This window comes from Fundulus heteroclitus, chromosome 19, assembly GCF_011125445.2.
Source record: "Fundulus heteroclitus isolate FHET01 chromosome 19, MU-UCD_Fhet_4.1, whole genome shotgun sequence".
NCBI classification, from domain to species: domain Eukaryota; kingdom Metazoa; phylum Chordata; class Actinopteri; order Cyprinodontiformes; family Fundulidae; genus Fundulus; species Fundulus heteroclitus.
Genome location: NC_046379.1, coordinates 28,773,843 through 28,796,805, shown reverse-complemented (window position 1 = coordinate 28,796,805; position 22,963 = coordinate 28,773,843). Strand labels below are relative to the sequence as shown.

At 41.8% G+C, this 22,963-nt stretch overlaps 1 protein-coding gene across 11 annotated transcripts in view; it reads right to left on the bottom strand.

Annotated features, from left to right (window-relative positions):
- fgfr3 (fibroblast growth factor receptor 3) overlaps positions 1 to 22,963 on the bottom strand; it is an 81,173-nt gene that overhangs the window by 5,378 nt on the left and 52,832 nt on the right. For 3 of the 11 annotated variants that reach the window (XM_036151090.1, XM_036151093.1, XM_036151095.1), the window contains 12 exons: positions 18,096 to 18,219; positions 17,070 to 17,260; positions 12,028 to 12,172; positions 11,349 to 11,530; positions 8,652 to 8,797; positions 7,377 to 7,498; positions 7,142 to 7,252; positions 6,866 to 7,056; positions 5,758 to 5,880; positions 4,954 to 5,024; positions 2,005 to 2,142; positions 1,718 to 1,823 (listed from right to left, as the gene is read on the bottom strand). In XM_036151090.1, coding sequence (XP_036006983.1) covers positions 1,718 to 1,823; positions 2,005 to 2,142; positions 4,954 to 5,024; positions 5,758 to 5,880; positions 6,866 to 7,056; positions 7,142 to 7,252; positions 7,377 to 7,498; positions 8,652 to 8,797; positions 11,349 to 11,530; positions 12,028 to 12,172; positions 17,070 to 17,260; positions 18,096 to 18,219 — 1,650 coding nt within the window. Of the gene's footprint in view, positions 1 to 1,717; positions 1,824 to 2,004; positions 2,143 to 4,953; positions 5,025 to 5,757; positions 5,881 to 6,865; positions 7,057 to 7,141; positions 7,253 to 7,376; positions 7,499 to 8,651; positions 8,801 to 11,348; positions 11,531 to 12,027; positions 12,173 to 13,708; positions 13,854 to 17,069; positions 17,261 to 18,095; positions 18,220 to 22,963 lie in introns of all 11 variants that reach the window. The other 8 variants (XM_036151091.1, XM_036151096.1, XM_021321292.2 and 5 more) reach the window with 6 other exon arrangements.

Sequence of the window (22,963 nt, the reverse complement as noted above, 5' to 3'; positions counted from 1 at the left end):
TAATGGAAAGTAGTGCCTATTGACAACATGGTGGGGGTAGCGTCATACTGTGGGATACTTTTCTTCAGCCAGCGTATAAAAGCTGGTTAGAGTTTACAGGAAGATGGATGAACCCAAAATAACAGCAACAGATCTGTGTGTTAAATATGCATTTTATCAGAGTAAAGAGGGCTGACTATAAATGCAGTAATGGATTTTCTGTTTTATTTGTAAAATGTTATGAAAGCCAGGTACGACTTCATTCCCCCTCATGTTTATGAACTACAATTTGACGATATTGTATAGTATAAGTTCCTATGAGGGAGTCTGTAGTTTGTAGTTGTAAACTGACACAATAGGAAAAAAGACATTTGCAAGGCACTAAAAGTCACGTCCTGTATTAATTTGACACTGTGAATGGTTTAACATATTTCACCATGATGTACGTTTTAGTTTTGATATAAAATTTGATTTTAATATGTTTAAAGGAGCAGTAAGCAATAATTCATTATTTTAGATAGAAAAAGACACAAAAAATGTTTTGTGAAGAACTAAAAGTATCTTTTTAGATCAAATATGGTATGATGTCACACACCATCTCTATGTGTTGTTCCCCAGTCTCTTGTTTATAATGCTGGGCCAGCTACGTGTGCATGTACATCCATGTGAACAGCTGCCACTTAGCCCCTCTCTGCCCATAAAATGCCACCGCCGTGTTCGATTAAGACTCATTTTTACCACAAAAAACAAGGATCTTTGGCAAAGAAGTTGTCAGATAAAGAAAGAGCCAAAAATAAGGATTAACACTGGCCTCATGTCTCCAAGGTGAAGAGCATTTGGAGAGCAGAAGCAGCTCCAGTTTGACTCTAAGCTAGCTTATCTCCTCTGGACAGGTGAGTAACAGCATGCAGTCAAATGTTGGTGTTACAGTCTTGTTAGACTTGTGTTGCTATGTTGATTTGATTTAATGTAATGCTGCAGTTGTGGCATGGGGGTTAATCGTTGGTTTGACCAGCACTGTGCCAGGTTTTACTGTTATGTGAGGTGAGTAGCCGCTAGCCCAGCTAACACAGTTAGCATTGTTTAACGCAGCCCTGCAGGCGTGTGAGCTGCCCACCGTCATTCTTGTGTACATTCAGGGCATTCTTGTTCTGATAGTAAATGTCAGATTGAAGAGGATAACTGGTATGGTGCTTAGATTTTGGAAGTAGAGAGAGGCGTTGCCTGCCACACATCTTGTTTTGGTCTACAGGCAGTGCTCAAGAGCACACCTTGTGGGGAAACTTCACTTAATGCTCCTTTAATCTCTTTTGGCAAAAAAAGTAATAAAAATATTGTGATGAAGGACTTTCTAGGTCTCATTTACCTGTGATCAAGCTTAGCAAAACCAAAAATTACATAACACCACCAACAGACCATTTTGTTTTTTCAGAAGGCAAAAATAATACAACTTTTATAGCTTGGGGTGAAAATATAATGGCATTTTCCTGAATGAAGCTTTTGAAGGGTTTTCAAGCATCTAAACATTTACCTTATGTAAAAAGGAAAAGTTTATGATGAAATTGGTTTTATTCAGTCATACCTTTTACTTTGATAAAACTGTTTTTTTAACTAGAACTAGGTGCCATTACCCATGCAATATTGACATTTTGCGCAGCAACAATAAGTCTTCGGTGACACCGACAGCTTCATGTATGCCTTGACTCTGCATGAACAGCAGCTTTGAAGACCAACTTACGTCTGTGGAGGTCATCGATAAAATCCGGTCCAGATCTTCAACCAGCTGTCTGAACGTCGGCCTCTGAGACGGGACCGCATGCCAGCACTCCCTCATGATCATGTACCTGAAAGGCGGTAGGTTAAAGCCTCATTACTCTGCAGCCACTAAACGCAAGTTACTCAAAACCCAAAATCCTGCCGCTGATGACATCCTGCCCCAGTCTAATTATTTAGGAATCATGTGATGAATTTAGCTTCCTGTTAACATTGTGATAAAACAGCGGCATCTTTGTTTTAGACACGTACAATTCGTGCGTGCAGTTGGCAGGTTTGTCCATCCGATGACCTTCTTTCAACAGTTTGAAGAGTTCCTCCACCGGGATTCCTGGGTACGGTGAACCTCCCAGGGTGAATATCTCCCATAGCAAAACCCCGTAAGACCACCTGAGCAACACAAAACACACAGGTACATAATAAACACTGATTAGTAGGGGTGTAACTTGTGGCACGGTATATTTCACTTATTAAAACACCTCCATTAAGCATGGATAGGTAACCCGGTTTTAAAGGTAGACTATGGTTTTTAAAACTTATGGTTTCAAAACCACCCTATTGGCTTCAAGTCCATTTAATGCTGACAGACTCTAATCCTATGATTTCAGAGATAATTGTTTTATCTTAAATACTATTATGGTCCATGAACAACGTTTGGAAAATCAGTTTGATATTCTTCTTGCTGCTGGATTTTTGAAGGTCATAATTGTCTTTACCCTGAAGCGAGCAAGGGTAAAAAAAAAGTAAAATAGCAAAAAAAAGACATCAGAAACATAGAACCAAGGGTAGGTTGTGTTTGTTCTGTTCTGCACCCTGACACAAACACTGATTGACTGTTAGTTACAGAAATTACATCATCCTCATGAGGCATAAAAAAAAAAAAAAACTGAGTGCACAGAATTTTAAAGAGTGATTCTTTTAAAATGTTCTTCACAAAAAAACAAGGTCCAAAATACTAACCTGGAATAAAGTCATTAAGCGGGTGATTTAGTGGTAGCGGATCGCTCCAGTTTTCACAGATATTGCTCAGTACGGATGGGGCATTTTTATGGAGCGTCTCCAGCTGTGAGCTGATCTATTTTTTGCTCTCCACTGAGAATTGTCTGCAGGTGGACCAGCCGAGTGTTTTGCTTGTTATTATGCCACGATTTCTTATTCTAAGAGCGAATCGAAGACTTCCAGCCTTGCGAAGGACATTAGAACCCAAGAGAGGCCCGCTTACAACCAGGATCTAACACCGACAAGAACGTTATTGGGAGGAGGTGGTATGGATTAACAGAGGCTGAACATTTCCATCCCAGCTGCAGTCCGATCCGTTATCTATTGTGCCTCTAAACCAAGCCATCATCTCTCTTTCTTTCTCTCTCTGTGGCAGCGGTTTCATAAAACTGTTGAGTTACTCCAAAAAAAAAAGAAAAAAAAAAGAGGGGAGGTAATCGCATAATGGCCGGTCAATTAACCCAGTCTACTATTGTTGGGCCGTTCATCCTGTGAATCACAATAAGATGCCCTCCTCCCTTTAATCTAATTATCCACGCTCTGTTCCGCTGGGTGGAAAACAGCCGCCGCTGGCCGACCCGGCTGGTCCACCCTCTGAGTGCAGAGCTGGACAGAAGGCTGCAGGAAGGCTGGGATGAGGCAAAAATAGTGATGGACAGCTTCAACCGACCAGATCTGCTTAGAGAGTCCATGGCCCTGTTCTAACTTACGAGGAGCATGTCTTACAGAAAGAAGGCACAATTGGACCATTTTGAAACCAGGTTCAATATCAAAGAGGAAGTTGCATATCACAGCCAGAATCTGTCTCAAAGCGGGATGCAGTTTTTCCATTAATTCCTAATCAACTGAATTGAGGGTTCTTTATTTTTAAAAAGCATGAGAATCTGTAAAATATGAACATTTCAGCTCATAGAAACTCACAACAAAGTTTGCTCATTTTAATGAACTTTAAGAAATGTTTTCAGCCAGGGGTTCAAAGCCACCAGCATTGCATGAAGAACATATGCAAGAACAATATATCTAAAAAAACAACTGTTAGATCCTTTTTGCAAATAAGGATTTGTTTGATCTACTTTGGTTTTTTGAGCTCAAATCAAGCCTGCATTGCTAACTAAAGTAGCTTTTGTTCTACTAAGATCAGCAAAATTTGGTAATGGCTGCCAAATAGAATTGAAGTGCAGCAGGGTTTGAGATAGGGTGTTCAAAATGCTCAAAGAAAAATATCAGTCTAAGACACTGTACTCGCCCTGTTCAGCTGTGGGAGTGCCGAACATGCCACCTGTTTTCACTTGTTTTCCCCACTTCCTCAGCAATCGCGAATAGCGACAAGGTGTGTCGGATTGAAACGTGCTTTTTTTTTTTTAAACTCCGTATGCCGATCATCTGTTCTTTGTAGTTTGGAGTTTTTGACAGGTTTGTTTTAACGTTTCTAGCTGTTTTCCTATCAGACTGTATGCCCAGACGTCAAAAGGCCCTCCACGGTGCAGGAGGATAAACTGGCTCAGAGTGACTACTGTATAAAGGGAGGGGGGGGGGGGGGGATTTGGAGTCTGTAATCCAGACCTGCTGAAATAACAGAGCGGGCTGATTCTCCCCTCAGCCCGTTCCCAGTCTGCAGTAATCACACGGCCCGGCCGTGTTGACAGGGGCCCTTGTTTGGCTTGGATGGCTGTGCTGGGGACACAGCGTCTGGCTGTAGCTGGCGGGGAGAAAGGAGCAGTTTAGGCTGTTGGAGCTACTGCAGGATAGATTGACTTTGTGACCTCCCCGTCTGAAAAGGCCCGTCTCCTTTAGATCAGAGCCAACACAAACGCAGGCGGAGGCGGCGCAAGGTGTGTTTATGGTAAAGAAACGCGACCTGAGGGAGAACGTTGCAATGAAGCCGCTGGCTTTCTTATCTCCCCGTCTTTCGGATTCAGCCTGATAAAATGTTTCTGTCTCTGTCTGATGTCATTTTTGGGAGATTTAAGAACAAGAAAGGCAGAGTCGCCGATCCTCAAGAAGATCAGGGTAACCAGGCGAGGGCAGCTGACGGGAGATATTTGGCACAGGTAGCCATCGGTTTAGTATTCATAAGCACAGGTCCGGTGCTTGATGCTAAGATGCTCCGTCGCAACATTTCAACCCCCACATTCCTCGGCTGTACAGCAGCTCCACATGAGCGGGCGGTCGGCATGTGACGGTTAGTTTGTGCAAACTCACACATCGCTCTGGTGCGTGTAGACCCGGTCGAACAGGGCCTCCGGAGCCATCCATTTCACGGGCAGACGGCCCTGAAACAAAAGAGGTACAACAGAACCGTGTTAGTCAGCAGAACCTTTCTGTACGGGTCAGACAGACCATGTTCAGCCATATCCTGCCACCGGCCTGCTGTAAGCTAATAGCTGCTAACACACAGCGGATCGTCTGTTACAATGCATCAGCCTGGAGATTTTCAGCGACATCTATTTGGATTAAAACGGTAGAAATGTGTTGCTTTTGCAAAGTTTCATTCCACTTCTACTTAAAGTGACATTTTCACGTGTCTGCCTTAGGAGGTTGCACAGTTTGTCCAACAGCATCGTGCTGTGGGAGGGTTTCACTTCACGGAGAGGCAAGTTTCTTCAGGTTTGATGAGAAGATAAATGGCCTCACCCTAACCTTATATATTTTCTGTCAGAGGCTCAAGACTATGAAGGAGGACGTGTTAAAAATGATTTGCTACATTATATGGGGTATCTTGTAAAGTTCCAATAAAATACAAAATGACAAAATGTAACTAAAATCTAAGACATTTGAATTTTGCAAGGTACTCTATTAGTCTTTATCATAACTGCCATAATAATGCAGGAATCCATTTAAGCTACTAAATTAAATGACACCAAACATGAAATAACTGGGGTTTATTCCAGAATAAAAAAAATAAGTTAATGTAAGATTGCCAAATGTGTTTTGCATTTCTTTTACTCTAGATTTTCCATGCTGTCCAGAGTTTTTCCTGACTTTTCTTGACAGCATCGTACTCACATTTGTGGTCTTTTTGTAGTAGTCTATGTTGTGCACGTCTCTGGCGAGGCCGAAGTCAGCAATCTTCATGACGTTGTCTTCGGTCACTAGAACGTTTCTGGCTGCCAGATCTCTGTGGATACACTGCAGGAAAAAACAAAAATCACAAACCCAGATTTAACAGAGTTTACTGGCATATGTGTTCCTTCATGTTCTTTTTTTGATTTTTGCAGTTTTGTTGTTTTGTACCTGAACTTTTCTAAGAAAAGAGGAGCTGTCAAGTGCTGTCTGCTACTTGACAGCAACGTGTTGCAGCATAGGTGATATTTTGTCACATGGACAAAGGGGTGAATTTACCCAGAACTGAATTTAATCAGAATTTGACCAAACAGTGTGGTGGATTTACATGTAGAAAAAAAATTAGATTTTCTACCACCACCCCACCCCCTCACAAATTCCTGAAAATAAAATTTTTGAGAATACGTGACTTTTGTTTGACAGGAAGGTTCAACCTCAAAAGTCACGTTAAAGGATCAACATGTGTAAATCGTGCTAATTGCCAGTATAAGATGTTAAAATCCATTTAAAATGCCAAATCCAAATCATTCTTTCTTTTTTTAAATGAGTAAAATCCTATTTTACAGCCACAACTTTAGAAATAATAAGGCTGTCTGCCTTTAAGAAACATTTTGATTACTGTTATTATTCTTCTGTAGTTCTTTAAAAAACCTGGAAATGACTTAAACTGGTATCAGTAGCTCAAAACTTCACAAAAATCTGAACTTGGTCTCAAATCCAAATTTTTGCTTCTATTCTTCCTGCCTTTAAAATGATGTAGGAAACATAACAGTCTTAGGAAATACTAATATCTAAACGTTTTTCTAATGAAGATTTAAAACCTTAGGTAACTCTCACTCTACCTCATTCTGATCAAAGCTCAAGCATCTGCCATTTGAATGCAATTATCTATTTGCATCCACTTAAAAGCACAATTTAAATTCCTATCACTTCCATGCAGCGTTTGTTTTTGCTGCAAAACAGAAACCTATACATTAACAAAAACATACAGCATAAAAAACATTAATTATATGTCTTTCTTGATTGAAAGAGAGAGAGTGGAGTGTCTGACCTTCTGCGAGGCCAGATACTCCATGCCTCGGGCCACCTGGTAGGCGCAGGACAGCAGGTCTTTAAATGTTAGCTGCTCGTCGGGGATTTTGCAGGTGTCAAAGGAGTAATCCATGCCTGGAGGACGCCGGGCCCTCAGGTACTCCCTCAGGTTCCCTTTTGAAGCATATTCCACCAAGACATACAGAGGACCTGTAAGGCAGAGGACAGCATCTCTTTTAAGACAGGCCTTCATTGTGTTGATCTTCTAATTCTCAGCGTTTTCTTCAGGGCTCACCATCCTGAGTGCACGCTCCCAGCAGGTTGATGATGTTTTTGTGTTTGCCTATCATCTTCATCATCTCCATCTCTGACACCAAGTCTGACAAATCTTTATCTGTTGCATCATCTTGGAAAAAAAAAAAAGCAAAGCCAAATTAGAAATGTTGCTGATATCTTTCTGGTGATAAACAACAACAGTATCCCTACTATTGATATCATAGATGGCACATAGAATATTCTGTAAAGCTGACCTTTTAGCATTTTCACAGCCACGGTGAGAGGTTTGTTGGGCTTCTCCTTGTCAATGCCGACTGCCTCCGCCATCACCACCTGACCGAAGCAACCCTCCCCCAGAGGTTTGCCCAGGGTTAACCTGCAAACACAAAGCCGTTTGAACCCCGAGCTCTGGACTACTTGTTTTTAAAATTCCCCAGGAGCTGCAGCTAATGGCCACCCCCGCAGCAGCTTTCAGGAGTACACTGCAAAAATAGACCTAAAAATAAGAATTTTTTTCCTGAAATTAAAGTATTTTTCCTTGGTTTGAGCAGTTAAATAGGACTATTTGCCAATGGAATAAGATCTTTGCACTTAAAATAGGAACAATTCATCTCCATCACCTTATTTGAAGTGCAGTATATCTAATTATCTTATTTTAGGGGTAAAAATACTCATACCATTGGCAAACGATCTTATTTACCTGCTCAAATCAAGGGCAAATACATTAATTTCAGGACAATTTTAATTATTTTTAGTTCTCTTTTTGCAGTGTATCCCCACCTCCTGACGTTTTTCATTTTTTCACCGTGAACAACTGTGAAGTTCAATGTTTTATCAGTAGCTTTATGTGAAATGCCAACACTAAGTAGAACAAAAAAGTGCAAAAGAAAATAAAATGCAGTTTTTCACAAATATTTCACACAATCTAAAAAGTGTGGCATGCTTTTTTTTATTCACCCCCATGTACTCCAATACCACCAAATAAAATCCAATGCAGCCCAAACCTACACGTCAGCCTAAACGGACAGACTGGGCAAAGGGAGCATGATTCAGAGAAGCTGCCAATAGGTCCACAGTAACTCTGGAGGAGCTGCAGCGCTCAGGTGGGAGAGTCTACCAACAGGACAGCTTTTAGTCATATGCTCCACATATTCTGGCTTTGGAAAACTAAAACAGCACATATCCCCTAATGCACCATGATTATGTTGCAACACGGCGGTGGCAACATCATGCTCTGGGGGAGCTTTTCTTCAGCAGGCAGCAACAGTGTTAATGTGGAGGTTATATTCAGTAAGTATTAACTGAAAACCAATGAACCGGAAAAATGTATTTGTACAGAACTTGAAAGCCACATATCTTCTCCCTTCCACTTCACAATCATGCAGAACCTAAAACACATTGGGCTTTGCGGTTGTAACGCGGCAAAATGTCAAACAGATCAATGATTTCCTGCATTCACCGTTTGAGCCTGCCTGTGCTAAAAACATGCCCCTGGGGGCGGTGGGGGTGGAGGGTCTGCTCCTTCTTACCTCGTCCGAGGAAACTCCCACTTGGGGTCGGAGGGCAGCTCCAGCTCCGAGACGTTGGCCAACATGGGCCCGTCGCTGGACGACAGCCGAGCGATCCGGACCAGGGGGGTGTTTGAGTTCATGGAGGAGTTAGAATCCAAGGAAACCTGCTTGGGTGCAAAGGGAAAAAAAATCTGTTATAGTCTCTGAAAAAAGTAAGGCAAAATCTGCTTAAGAAGGAGATAGAGGGAAAAGTTTCATCCTTTTTTTCTGTCATAAAACTGTATTTTCTGTTTAAATGTTGTGTTTGATTATAAAAATCATACTGCATTCATTAAAGGAACTGAAATTAATCTTGATGCTGTCTAATAATACTCCAAATATTATCTTCTGGAGCATCACCAGCTAGTCTGTCAGGACTCTTCCAGTGCTGACCATTGCTATTACAGACTGCTGAGTGCAAGACGAAGCAGGAGGCAATAAAGACGAAGGAAGCAGGATGCAGAAGAGGGCGAAAGGGTCTGGAGACTGGACAGCCATCACCATCCATTAATAAGGTCCAGACCCAGATTTTCGGTCCTGCCTCTGACCCGGGTTTCTCGGCATCCTTCCACCATTTATCTAACCGCTGGGGGGAGCTGAGGGCCCTCTCCTGCTTTTTGATAGATATGTACCTGTCAACCTGCAGGACTGGCCCCTTCAGGTGGGGCTTTGCAACACCAAGTCTATTTACAACAAGTCATGACTGTAAGAAAACGAGAAATATGATGTTAAGCAAAAAGGAAAAAAGAAAAAAGGAAAAAAAGCCCAATTTGAAAAGCATGAAAGTAATATCTGACAGAACATGCCTGGAGGTTTACAGGAGATTTACTTTGAGTTATGAAAAGGAGAGGAGAGAACTGGGAGATTAGCCTTACAAAATTGAAGCAGAGATTATAGAAAAATGCAATAAGAACTTCTCCCTCCGCTACCTTATAAGACCGTGTACGTGGAGGTGGAAAAAAAAAATTAGACAAATCTTAGAAGCTCCGGTTTGTGGATCTACCTGAACCAGGACAGACTTCATTATGTCTCAAAAAGACAATGTTTCCAGCTAAAAGTCTACTTTGTTGTTTTCCAAGAACTGAATCATGACGGCCAAGCTTGTGCTTCCAGAAATATGCGTTTTGAAGAGAACCGCCTTTGAGTTACAAAGCTGGAAAGCTGGATTTTGCACAGAATCGCCTCACGATGACTTTTCCCAACACACAGAGTTCAGCTGGGTGTGACGGCTAAATTAAGCAGTCAGATTGGGAGTTTCTATGAGCTGAAATGTTCATATTTTACAGATTCTCGTGCTTTTTAAAAATAAAGAACCCTAAACTCAGTTGATTAGGAATTAATGGAAAAACTGCATCCCGCTTTGAGACAGATTCTGGCTGTGATATGCAACTTCCTCTTTGATATTGAACCTGGTTTCAAAATGGTCCAATTGTTCCTTCTTTCTGTAAGACATGCTCCTCGTAAGTTAGAACAGGGCCATGGACTCAACCCCTGCTGGTTTCCAATGAAGCCCCGGCAGAAAAAGACATAAAGGGTCCCTCCAACTGCAGGTTGCAGCGGAGCAGCTGCTCCACTTGGTGTTTCTCTCCAAACAGTTGAGTGAGAGAGAGAGTGTGCTACGCACACAGTGAAATCTAAAACTGACACTGACAGTCGGAGGACGGCATAAATATCCCTGTGCTGAATCTGCTCCAAGATAAATGTGAACACATGTCCCCAGAGTGATGCCTTACAGTATCCCAGCCAGACAAGGAGAAGATCCATGACAGACAGGTGTGTGATCCCTACCAGGTCCATTCGGGCCGTATGTAGAATCCCTAACTTTGACAAAACTCAGGGATTTGATGTGATAGACTAAAACAAAGCTGTACATACTTGTGATGTCAAAGGAAAAAGGTGCGGGGTTTTCAGATGTTTTACAATAAAAAGAAGGAAAACTGTGAAGCATCCCTAAACTTCGTAGATCTCCCTTTGGCTGCGACCACAGCTGCAGGTCTTTTGACGTGTTTCCACCAGCTTTTCCCGTGCAGAAACTGATCGTTTGGCCTGCTTCTCTTTGCAAAATAACTCAAGCTGATTGGACGAGGAGCCTCTGTGAATGGCAGTATACAAGTCTTGCAGCAGAACCTCAAGCTCTGGACTTTGACTGGGCCGTTTATAAAGCCTTCCATCACAGCCGCTGGAAGCAGGGTTCACTTCAGGATCTAGCATCATACATCTTCCCATCAACTCCGATCAGCTTCTCTGTCTCTGAAGAAACGTATCTTCACAGCATGAGGCTGCCACCGCCATATAACACAGTGGGGATTGTGTTTTCATGATGCTGCTTTTACATTAATTAACCCAAAAATTATTTATGGGAATCAGATTGAATCTAGCAAAATAGAATTGAATGCCATGCGCTTTCCTACTCTTTCATATAAAATGTCAATAAAACGTTTGTGGTGAAAAATATGTGACTTGGGATGTAAAGTTGTCGTAACATGAATCGGTTGAACATAACTTTAACCTCAGACGGTGTTGCCATTTGACAGTTTCTTTGCCCACTGCCACATAACCCCCCGCCCCGATTATCTACGTCCTACTAGGCCCGTTAGGAGTTTTAGTGCCAAAACCGAACAGCCGTGTGGAGAGGAAAGGAGGCAGAAGTGTTGTGCAAATCTTGTATCTACTTTCTGTTACCTGTCTCTTGAGGGGGAACTTTGACAGTTTCTGCACAGGAGGCGTGGGGAGAGTCTTCTGCGTGGTCATCCGCATGCGGCAGAGGAAGACAATGACCACGGCGAAGACGAAGAGCACGCAGCCCGTCAGGTAGATGAGGATGTCGGCGTAGTAGTCGTCTTTGCCCGAGTTAACTGCTGCCGAAGGAGGAGGTTTGGAACACAAAGAAGACGCAGTTTAGGTCCCGTTAAAGAAAATGGTTTTATGAGCTGCACAATCAAATGCGAAAGACGCTTTAGCAGAGTAAAGAAGCATGCATCACTCCTGATTTAGACCTCGCAGCGTGTAACTGTAGCCGTTCCCATTCATGGAAGCAATTATAGTCTTTAACATCCAGCACAGGGAGGTTTTAAAGTGTCTCATACCCTGAAGATGTTTGAACAGATGATTTAAACTGATCAAAGAGCGGGGAAGGCTTTCAATTTCATGCCTCGTCCTTTTAAATAAAGACAAAATGACATAACGGCAACAAATTCAAAGTGTTGCTAATGATCCACTAAGAATGCACAGTAATCAGACTAAAGCACATCGCAACACATCACACTGTATAAATACTCGAGTAAACATTTGCATGAGAGAGAGAGAGAGATGAAAGAGATGAAGAGGGAGTCCCGTTTGGAGGGGAGGAATATACCTGGAAGCACCGTGAGCCAAGCGGAGTGGTGAGTATAGCCGATAGAGTTCCCCGCCAGACAAGTGTACTCGCCCGCGTCCTCAAAAGACACATTGGTCAAGAAGAGAACCTCTAGCTCCTTATACGTTGTGTTAATACCGGCCGTCTGTGGAGGAGGAAAGAGGGACAGAGATAGAAGAGAAGGACGGGGAGGGGAGAGTCCATGAGCCCAGAGGTTTTTTAAAGTAAATGCCCTACTACACAACCTGGAGGAAAGGAGAGGACTGAGGAGTCAGCTTCGCCACCACCACCACCACAACAACAGCCAGCTGAAAGAAGCACCGTTACCCCGCTGTGAGGAACAGACGTCTTTTACTCTGAGTTCAACAGAATGAGATTCCTCCTTTAGGGTGTCAGTGGGGCTTTTTCAACATTCAACATTCAGATGTTGACTTAGAGGTCAACATCTGAAGAAATGTGCAATCTCTCAGCAGCATTTGTCTGTATAAGGTAAAGGGTGCATGTATCTGGGATGTATTGACAGCAGAACCTTTAACGGGATTTAAAAGTTATCCATTCCCCATTCAATCAGGATACATAGAGGGGAGGAAAAACACCTGGAAGTGAAGGGAATATGGCAGCAAAGTAATCCTCAAATCCTGGGCACTTTGGTTTAAAGGTCCAAAGTGTTGAATTTCTTACATGCTGTAGATTTCTCTTTTGGTGTCTTCGGAATACCTTTTCATTCATTGGTCCTGTGAGCTGTTTCTAACAAGCTCGTTTGAAAGCAGCTAAAACAAATGCAACCACAAAAATTTGATGGGGAATGGGAAATGCTATTTTTTTTTTTTTACCTTGCATTAAACAGCTATCTACATCCAAGCTGGTGATTATTGATGAAAGCAACCAACTATCTTTCCTGTGTCCCTGTAAACAGCCTTCCTGTGGGGACACCTGGTGGTGGAAGCATCATTCTGTGGGCATAAAGCCCTATTTTTTTTATTAGGACGTAACTACGGCCAGAACACGCCGTAGCGTTCTCAGTGTGTGCTTCACACGTCCCATTTACAGCCTAAAAAAACCCTCTCTTCAAAAATCCTGAGCTGTCCCTTTAAAAGTAGTTTGCTAGGCTGTACTATTAGCACACTTTAATATGGAACATATCAAAAATATGCATCACTGCAGTCCCGATTTGTCTGCTTTAGCTAACGCTGTAGCAGCGAGGACCAGTCAAAGCGCCTCAGTAATGAACACTGCTATCACAGGCCGACGCTGCATGCTTTGATAAAAAAGCCCATTAATATTTCGGGAGAACGCCCTCCCTGGGAAATCAATACTAATCTGTGCGTGTTTGAGGGAGGCTTGGTCAGTGAGGGTTTATTGCCGGCTTTTAGATTTATGGCGTATTTGTGTGTGAGGGAGAGACTTTTGAAGCGATAGTGGCAATTAAGAATGCAATGTTGTGTTTGCTATTGATCTGGGTCAACGTGGCACTCCCGAGTTAAAATGAGTGATAGCTACTCACTAGCGAGATGTGATTACTTGAACTCAGTGGAGGGTTGTGCGTGTCTGTGTGCGCATGTTTTGTCCTATTAGCAAGTCAAGCAGACCCACAACCAAGAGGAACACCGCAGGGGGAGGGCGGGCGGCGGAGAGCTTTAGAGGTGACGAAGGCGATTCCTGCGAGGAGCTCCGTATTTACCTGGTTTGTGTACCATGAGAAAGAAAGCTTTCTCCGACTTGCCTACAAAGTTCGAGGCACGACACCAGTACTTCCCGGCATCTTTCTCTGTCACGTTGGACAGTTTCAGCATGCTGTGAGCCACCGTGTGTTTACTGACATTACTCTGTGAAGGGAAAGTTGAGAGGCACGGTGAGGCCTTAGAAAGTCTGGCAAGAACATACTGTCACAAAAACCTGCAGCAGCTCCAGAAAAAGCTACAATTTTCTTATTTGTTTGAGTCGGAACGGATGGAACAGCAGGAGCACACGGAAAAATCTAGGCTTTAGCGGTGAAGTCTTTACCGAGATGGTGACTCCGAGTCTCAGTCTAAGACTTGAGTTACTCCAGGCGTGTCCAGAGTGCAGTAAGGCGGCCATCTGCAGACCCCGTACTGATTTTATGCTGCCCCTCCAACTCCATATTAAGACAGATTTCGCCGGATTTAATTAGGGCAAAATTATTCCAGACAAGTTCAAATCTGAATGTTGAATTGAATGTTAGGTACAACACGAAACATTTGTCTTTTAATAACCACACTTTTTACATTGCTTTAATTTCACAGTAATTAGGGCCACATCTAGCCCACAGCTTTTACTCCAATGCAGACTTTGGTGCATTAAATCTGACTGAAATTCATTTATTAAAATTGGCTAAAACCAAATAGTTTAATTTGTTTATCTAAAATTGTCATATTTTGTAAAGCAGGTTATTTTATCAAATACTTGGCGATGTTATTTAATGTTTATTTTTTTTGCCATCAAGTGCTTTTGACATGACAATTTTGGCCCACGAGCCAAAAAGTTTGGACATCCCTGAGTTACACCAGAACCAAGACTTCAGATGTGACCTTGACTCTCACTCTAAAGTGATGGGACTTGACTTGAACTCATGGTCTGACGCTAGAGGTTTGACTTAGACTTGCACACTGGAAACTTGTGAACATCTCTGGTATAAAAGCTCATGCACACTAGTGCATCTGTGATCACATACCACCTAGACACACTTCAATTATTAACCTACCAAAGTCCATAAAAAGAGCAAGCCATGTTTTATTGTCATTAAACGAACATCCAGGGTTTGACTCCTCTTCTTCACCATGCAGAGGCAGTGCCTCGTCGTTGAGTCTTTTTCCAGGCACCGGAGATCAATTCAGGCGGATCTCGCAGAAACAGAGAGACACTCCTCCCACCCCCCGAGCTGAGCTTAAATGCTATGGTCTATGCCACACATGGGAAAATATATCATGTCTGAATGAGCTGTGGTGAGTCCAGATAGAAAGGCACACATAAGTTTCTGTAAATACTGTTTCAATTATGCGGTAGTCGAAAATAGAGCCTGGAGCCACAGTCTGGTCCGACAGACCCGCTTTCCCCCTCTTTCTCTCTCTTTCCTTCACACTCTCTCTGCCCATCTGAGTTCAGCTTGGTGTTTTTATAATCAATCGGGTTCTCACACACACTCTCCCCAAGTCTGCCGGATGATTTATACACTAACTTGTGGGCTCAAATAATCTTTCCATTAAACTTATGGCTGTATATTAAAATTGATTGTAAAGGAACAAGCAACTGCAATCATGATTATGCAAAGCTAGCATAAACAGGAGAGGTGGCATCAGTATCTTGTTATATTTATGTTACTCTGTACTCTGTTACATCAGAATGGTACAAATACTTAAAAAGAACTATATTTAGAGGTTATTCCTTCCACATATTTGTTTTTATTACTAATATAAAAATAAAATAGGGGTTAATTTTTTTTTTACAAATTTTTAGCTACAGAAGGGACAATTCTTGCTTTTATCATTTCAGTCATTTCAAGCCCATTAAGCTTTTGTTTAAAATTGCTGAATATGTGTTAATACAGTAATAGCGTGAAAATATATACTTTTTAATAAATTTCATTGTTTGAGAAGACGTACTGGCCCAAGTCTAGTGAGAATGAATAAAAGAGAGCATTTTAAAAGTTTCTCTGGTGTTATGGTGACCTTTGGATTACACACATATAATAACTGCTACAAATGGGCCAGGACTGGAATCTTCCACACTGCTGGCAGTTTCTTTAAAATGCCGTTTGGTATTTCTTCCTTGGGGGAAAATTGAAATTCTTAGTTTACAGAACAAATATTGCTAACATTTCATCCCATCGCAATATCTAGATTAAAAAAAAAAAGAAATAAAAATAAACCAAATAGATTTGTCTCAAGTGATCTGGATGTATCATTATGACAAATTGTTCGGAGGAATCGCAAGTGGTTCCGACAAATTATTTGACACATAAGCAAAATAATTGATGACTACAGCTGAAGAAGATCTTTTCTTCTTTTATGTTGCTACTTTGAATTTTGTTGTTGACGGAATCTGTCTGGAAAGTTGCAGGGAAAACAGCCCATGACCTTTCCTCCTCATGTCTCCGTTCCATTTGCTACGTTGCTATCTCTAACTCTTTGGTCTAATACCCTTTTTGCCTCTTTTTTTTTTCTCACACAAGCCTTCATCTAACCCCAGCACTCTGTCACACGTTCTCTCTCTCCCTGCTGACTTTGCCCTTCCTTCAGTTCCCCCACTCATTTTTTCCATGGCTTTTTTTGGGTGCCTCTCTGCTCTCTCATTCTCTCCTCCTCCTCCTCAAACCACGCGACGCAGCACATCTGACGGCAGCGGCGGTTAGCTGAACCCGTCTCCCTCCCTGTGTTGCCGCCACCACAGCAGTTAACTTAGTCCAAACCAGATGTTTGTTTTTATTCCTGCTCTCCAGAGGGAAAGACAAAAAAAAAAAAAAGAAGCTTGGCGGGGCAAAAGCCCTGTTGGTTTGCGACAGAAGTCTTCCTCTGATGAACCCCATAACATAAAGACACTGGGTTATTAGTGGCTTTAAGGTGTTTTCCAGTCTTGGCAGAATATTTTCTGCTCCATTCTTGAGAACCAAACTTCCACGGGATGAGATGAGACCTTTCAATAATGGGGAACTCTGAGAGGAAACTCTTTCCAAACAGCAACAAGATGCTTCATCAGACTAAGTGCACATGCCACATTCGCAGTAAGAGCAGAAAAAAAATCTGTTTTGATTCGCTGTGATATCATTAGCTTAATGGGTTTACACTTCCATACGCTCCAGTATCTTGTAATGATGCTTCAGTGTTTCGAGAAATGAGCTCTTCAATTAAATGCAGCGAAGCAAGCCTGTGGGCCCTGCAGAACCACCTTCTGCAAAGGCTCATTAAACAAGACATTTAGGAAAGATTAACTGTGAATAAAATTATCACGAGCTGAGCCTGGCTCCAGGCAGGCTCATTAGATATATAAAAAAAAAAAAAAACACGGTCTGGGGGCCCAGAACCCACCTTCAGAACGTTGACGTAGGGAGCGCCATCAGGCCCGTAGCGGCTGCCGTTCACCTCGATGTGTTTGAGCCACTGGATGTGCGGCTGGGCGTCGCTGTAAACCTTACAGTGAAACTCCACGTTGCTGCCCACCACTACCGTCTGATTGGCTGGTAAGCCCGCCTGGAGAATTGGCCGGTGAGGGGAACGCTCTGAGGGAAACGTGGAGGCATTAGTTTTTTCAGTAAAAAATATCTGCTGCAGGAAATGTACACAATAGTTGAAATCATTTTAACCAGATTAGACAGATAAGCCATTCCCCGAAAATATACTGATTTATATGCGAGACGTAATAATTCAAAACTAATTATAAACTAATTATAAACTCCATGCGTAGAAAACAGAGGGTGTATGAGCACTCTTGTTAGAAGCAGTTAATAACCTAGCCACAGAATTTAAAAATACTTAAATGTTTACCGTAAATGTTTAAGTAAACGCTATGTTTAGTCCAGTAAAAAAGGTGTTGCAGTAGTTTAAGCACCAAACACAGTTATGAGCAATTTTGTCTCGTTTAGTAGACAACACAAATGGTCTGAGCTTAGCAATGCTCCTCATTGTAAGTATCAACAAAATGAGATGAATTTTCCATGTAGATCTAAAGCAGGTCTAACTCAAAAAGTCCCAAGTTCCAAACAATAGATTTGGTGGATATACAGTACAGATGGAGGCAACAGCTGGGCTGATGTTGGAGTATATTTCAGGTGGAGCTACAATCACTGCTTCTGTTTTACTGGAATTTAAATAGTAGTGGCAGATATAAAGGTGACTCACTTTTCAAACTGGAGCTGTTTAAAACATATGTACAAGAGAATATCATCGGCATAAAATGGAATTAAAAGAGCAAAAATACCCACAACAGAAAGTACATAGTAAAAATAATAAAAACAATTTACCACTTATCGAGCTTTGGGGACCCCCACAGTTAAAAAGAATTAACAAAAGGTTACATATGAGCTTTTATGAATTAAATAAAAAGTAAAAGTTTACCTAAAACATCCAGCTGGTAGGTGTGACTAATAGTGCCGTACTTGTTCCTCACCACGCAGGTGTAGTTACCCCGGTCCGATGGCACGGCACTTTCCATAACCAAGCTCCACTGCTGATGTCTCAGCTGATGAGAGAAGGAATGTGTCATTACAACATATTCAAATGTCCATTTGAACAAATGTAAGGGAGTGGTGTCGTTTAACAAGGAGTAATGAATAATACATAAACAAGCTAACAACAGGTACAGGCATAACACATTTAAGTATACAATGAAAGTGCTTTTTTACAGCATACAGTACAGTTTAGTTCTGACTTTGAATCACTATGAGACTTTATGACTGGTCTTTGATTCTAAACCTGATTACAAAGCATTTGTAAACAATGACGGTTAGGTTATTATCATTATTATCATAACCCTGCAAGACAAGCTGTTTTCACATTGGATTACTTTCAAAGGAGATTGTTCAGAAGAGTCTTTCAAACCATTTCTCTGTCTGCCGGCTCTGAGGGCAGACAGAGTTTTTTTTCTTTTGCACCTCTGAAATTGGTTCCACTGTACCACTCAAGAGCAATCCGTCGGCAGAGTCTCAAAGGCTATATTTTGCTCAGTAATTTAAAGCAGGTTGAGCTGGAACGCACGACAGATACTAACTTGACAGGCTCTGAAGGCAAACGAAAGGAGGAGTTAGCGATCCTGGCGTAGCACGGCGAGAGCAGAAAAGCTGCCGCGCATCGACAGGCAGAGTCTCCACGGGCCGGCGGGGATGACCTGCGCGGTTTAAGGGGGGGGGGGGGACGTGCACCACAGATGCCACTGCTGGACAAGAGCAGGGTGAACTTCTCTGGAGGAGAACAGAATTACTAATGAGGGGAACGAGTGATGTCAACAAGGTGACTTCTCGGGGGTGGAACACTTAACCTCACCTATGTAGGAAAATGTGCCGACCCGGAGAGGACTTGGTGTTTTCACAAACATTTCATTCCACATGCTCGGTGGGGGACAGGCGGCCACGGTACAAGCATGCGTTCTGACCGTTCTTCTTCTCCTCTACGTCTTAGAGTACACACTTCTTCACCCTCTCTCTCTCTCTTGGAGGTTTATTCGGAAAATAAAGCAACAGTGTAAATATTATGCCTGAGTGTGCTTTTTTTTTTTTTTTTTTTTGCTGTTGCGTGGTAACATAAACCAGGCCGCCCACTCAGCGTTGGCAAATGGTTTTTTTTTGTGGAATGGCTGGCTCCACCCCGTCTACCCCCTCTCAGAAATGAGGAGTCAAACTCGAGTCAATGGCTGCTCTCATGAGCAGATGAGTGACGCCTTGTGCTGTAGTCGCTGAGGGGAGGGGGGGAAAAAAAAGCGGTGGAGGAGAAGGGAGGAGGCTAAAATGTGGTAAAATATGAGCTGAAGCTGATATTCAGTAAAAGCCAGGACCACCAACAGAACCGGGGAGACTATAATCAGAGTTATGCCATACATTTACCATACTTTCTCTAGTTCTGGGTCTTTGATGTGCAAAGTTTCACTTTAGATGTTACATTTTGATTGATGCCCTGGGCCTGAAATACTGTATTGCTTTTAAATGTGGCATTTCATGACTTTTTCCACATTTTGTCATGTGTTTTATCAGGGTTGTATATAATTTACCAACATAAAATATAAAATAATCGGGATTTGGAAGGAAAAGAATACATGATTCAAAAGAAATCATGTATTAGAACTACAAACCTGAAAAAAAAATGGGCTTTATTTCTATATAGCTCCCTCTACTCGAATACCCTTAAATAAAGTCAACCAGTTACATTAAAAAGTTACGTAATTAGTAAATCGAATCTACTGGTGTGAAATAGATAAAGTTACAAAGACAGCCAGTTCTCCACAAGCCATTTTGACTTACTCTGGTTGGATGAAGTCATAATTTCACTTAGCTGGCAGTAATTACAGTGAAAGCGGGATAAACAATGTAATGACTCAAGTGTACGCCTCACTTTTCAGCTATTTATTTGTAAAGAAAAAACCTGAAAACAACTTTGTTTTGGTCTTTAACAGACCTATTTATGTAGAATACCACCCTTTTAAAACTTCTTGTGCCCCCCAATAGAAAATTGCCAGAAATTTTGACTAGATTGCAGAACTGTGGTTTTAAAATTATTAAATACATCCACTAGCAGTCAAACGTTTGGAGACAATTTCTAAATTTATCCGTCTCTCTTTATTTTTATTACTAACTTTGAGAACTCCTTCAAGGCTGTTGGAAAACCATCTAAGACCTTTTGAAACCCAATGCCAAGACTGCATAATGCAGTAATCAAAATAAAGGGAAGAATCTAAAATACAAAATTACACAGTTTGTGCACTGAAAGCTCTGCTGTGATGATAAAAGACACAACAACACAAGCCCTGACTCATTTTCCACTGAGACTGAAACTGTGAGAGATATCTGTCCTCGATGACGTTGTGGTTGACACAAACTTTGAGGAGATCATGGTTTCATCTACCAAAAAAGTGCTCCATGGGACACAACGGCCCTGCGCAAAGTGGAGTTACATGCAGACAATGTCTCAAAAACGCTATTTGAAGAATTCAGAAAGTCATGTCTGTTGGAGTGGATAAACCAACAGATCGCACAGACACAGCCCATCTTTGCATCCGTGTTAAGATTTTTTGATGCAGTTTATTTTCGGAAATAACTTCTTATTCTGTTTGAAGGACACATAATAGGTGACATCATTTTTTTAAAATATTGTGACTTTTTTTAATGAGCACCATACTGAGTTGTAAAAGGTTTGTCCGCTGTTTGCTGATGATGCTCCCGCTAAGATCGGCTAGGTGCTTACAGCACTGGCTGCTCCATAAGCAGGTAGCCGAGGCGTTTGCATAACCTGCTGGCTCATAATGATTTCAGATGGCTCAGCAAAGGGAGAGTTCAGGACCGTTTCTGTGAACCCCGTCAAGAGATTGTGTCATTTCTCCGAGAATGTGAAAACAAGAGAGCAGCAACGTTTTTTGGACGGCATGCCGGATAAAGAGTTTATGGCAGACATGCCCTTTCCGAATGACATTTTTTGACATATCAACACAATGGACCTGGACATGCAAGGATGGGAAAGGTCCATAGCTCATTTGGTTGACATGCTTTCTGCTTTTAGGAAAAATCTGACTTCTAAAAACAGATTCCATGTCTGACACAATGTTGCACTTTTCTGTGCAGTTACAAATTTATAAAGTGAGCAGATGAAATATAAATGACAGATTTCATTACAAAAGTGAACCAGAAGTTTATTGAGGATTCCCAGGAATATAACCTATTAAGGTGCTGCAGTTTGTTCGTGACCCATTCTCCATTTGCTCTCAAAGCCAAAGAGGTAGTGCCATGCACGATGAAGGAACCTTTCAGATGGAGATGGTGGATTTGCAGTCGTCCATTGCTTTTAAACAGCGCTTTCAGTCAAGTGGTGCAGAGGACATTTGGGCTAGGAAGGTTAGCCACTGTCAGCACCTCTCGGCAAGAAAAGCAGCCTCTGCGACACTCACAATGTTTGCATCCGCTGTGAATCAAGCCTTTTCTCATATCAATGCCAACAAAACATCATTCCTCTTATTCCAGTTATGAGAAGCACCTTAGGATTACTCTCGCTAGTAATCAGCCAAATTACAGAGATATAGCCAAATCACAGCGGCGTTATTCTGTTTTCACTGACAACACAATCAAAAATGTGTGACATGCCAAAAATCCCTAAAAACTGATATTTTAACCAAAACATAATACTTGCACGGCCTTGTTGAGATGGTTCAAATATTTTGCTGTTACTCTGTTTACAGTTTAGCATCTAAAATGTGTAAAATATGGAACGGACATTTGTAATGCTTTTGTATGAGAGAGATTTGTTTTTGCAGTCTTTGTGAAAGAACAGCTTAAGACTACTTGTAAATGTAAGGACCGCTGTTATGTTTGCAGTCCATTTAGCATCAGGATATGTGCTCTCGAAACTTCGTCATACATGTTTGCAGGAGTTGATCGTGTCGCGTTAGGGTCCGTGCGTTTCTAGCACCCAGCTGTTGTTTCTAAACCAGCTTTCAGTCTGGACAGATCAGGGTTGACTGTATTTTGTTTTCTGCATTTGCGGAGGAATGCTCTTACATATAAATCTCAAGAATTGAATCTGTGTTTGTGCTGAAACTTATACCTCTCAGTACACTTCATTTAGAAGCCGTTCATAACCTACCATGTTGACAATATCATGACAACACAGTAGTGGTTTTAGGTCTTTTATGACCTCTTGGAAACTATCCTCTGTAGCTCTCAAACAAACAAACAAAGACCTTTTTTTAATTTTTTTTATTTGCCCCTCTTAAAACTAAATTTCAACAATGACGTTGAAGTTTCTGTTTGTGACAAAAGGGGTTCAAAAACTTTGCGAGACACTGTAACCAGCTGCCTTTCACCACTCGCTTTATGAAATTGAATTTCTGCTATTCATTAAAAATTAACTTTCAGCGATTCTCAACTTTAACATTCCTCTGCCTTTCATTGGTCACTTTAATTATTTCCTACGTGCGTGCCGTTGGTTTTTTATTAATGTGTCACACTGGCTAAACCCTGGTGAAGCTGTAGCATTAGTCCCTAAACGTGATAATCCCATCCAGCTTCATCATGCCAGATTCCAAGCAGAATTAAATTATTAAGCAGCTTATGTTCCGAGTCATACGAGGCTTTAAAGGTTTTAGGGCTTTGGCCGTGGATGTACAGGGGGAGCGTGGGCCATGGGAATGGACGGGGGGCTTCGCCCTGCAAAAAGTCTGCATCTAAAGGAGGCAGAAACTGTCACGGTGTTAGGAGGGATGCTAAAGGAGGCGTTCGAGGACACCA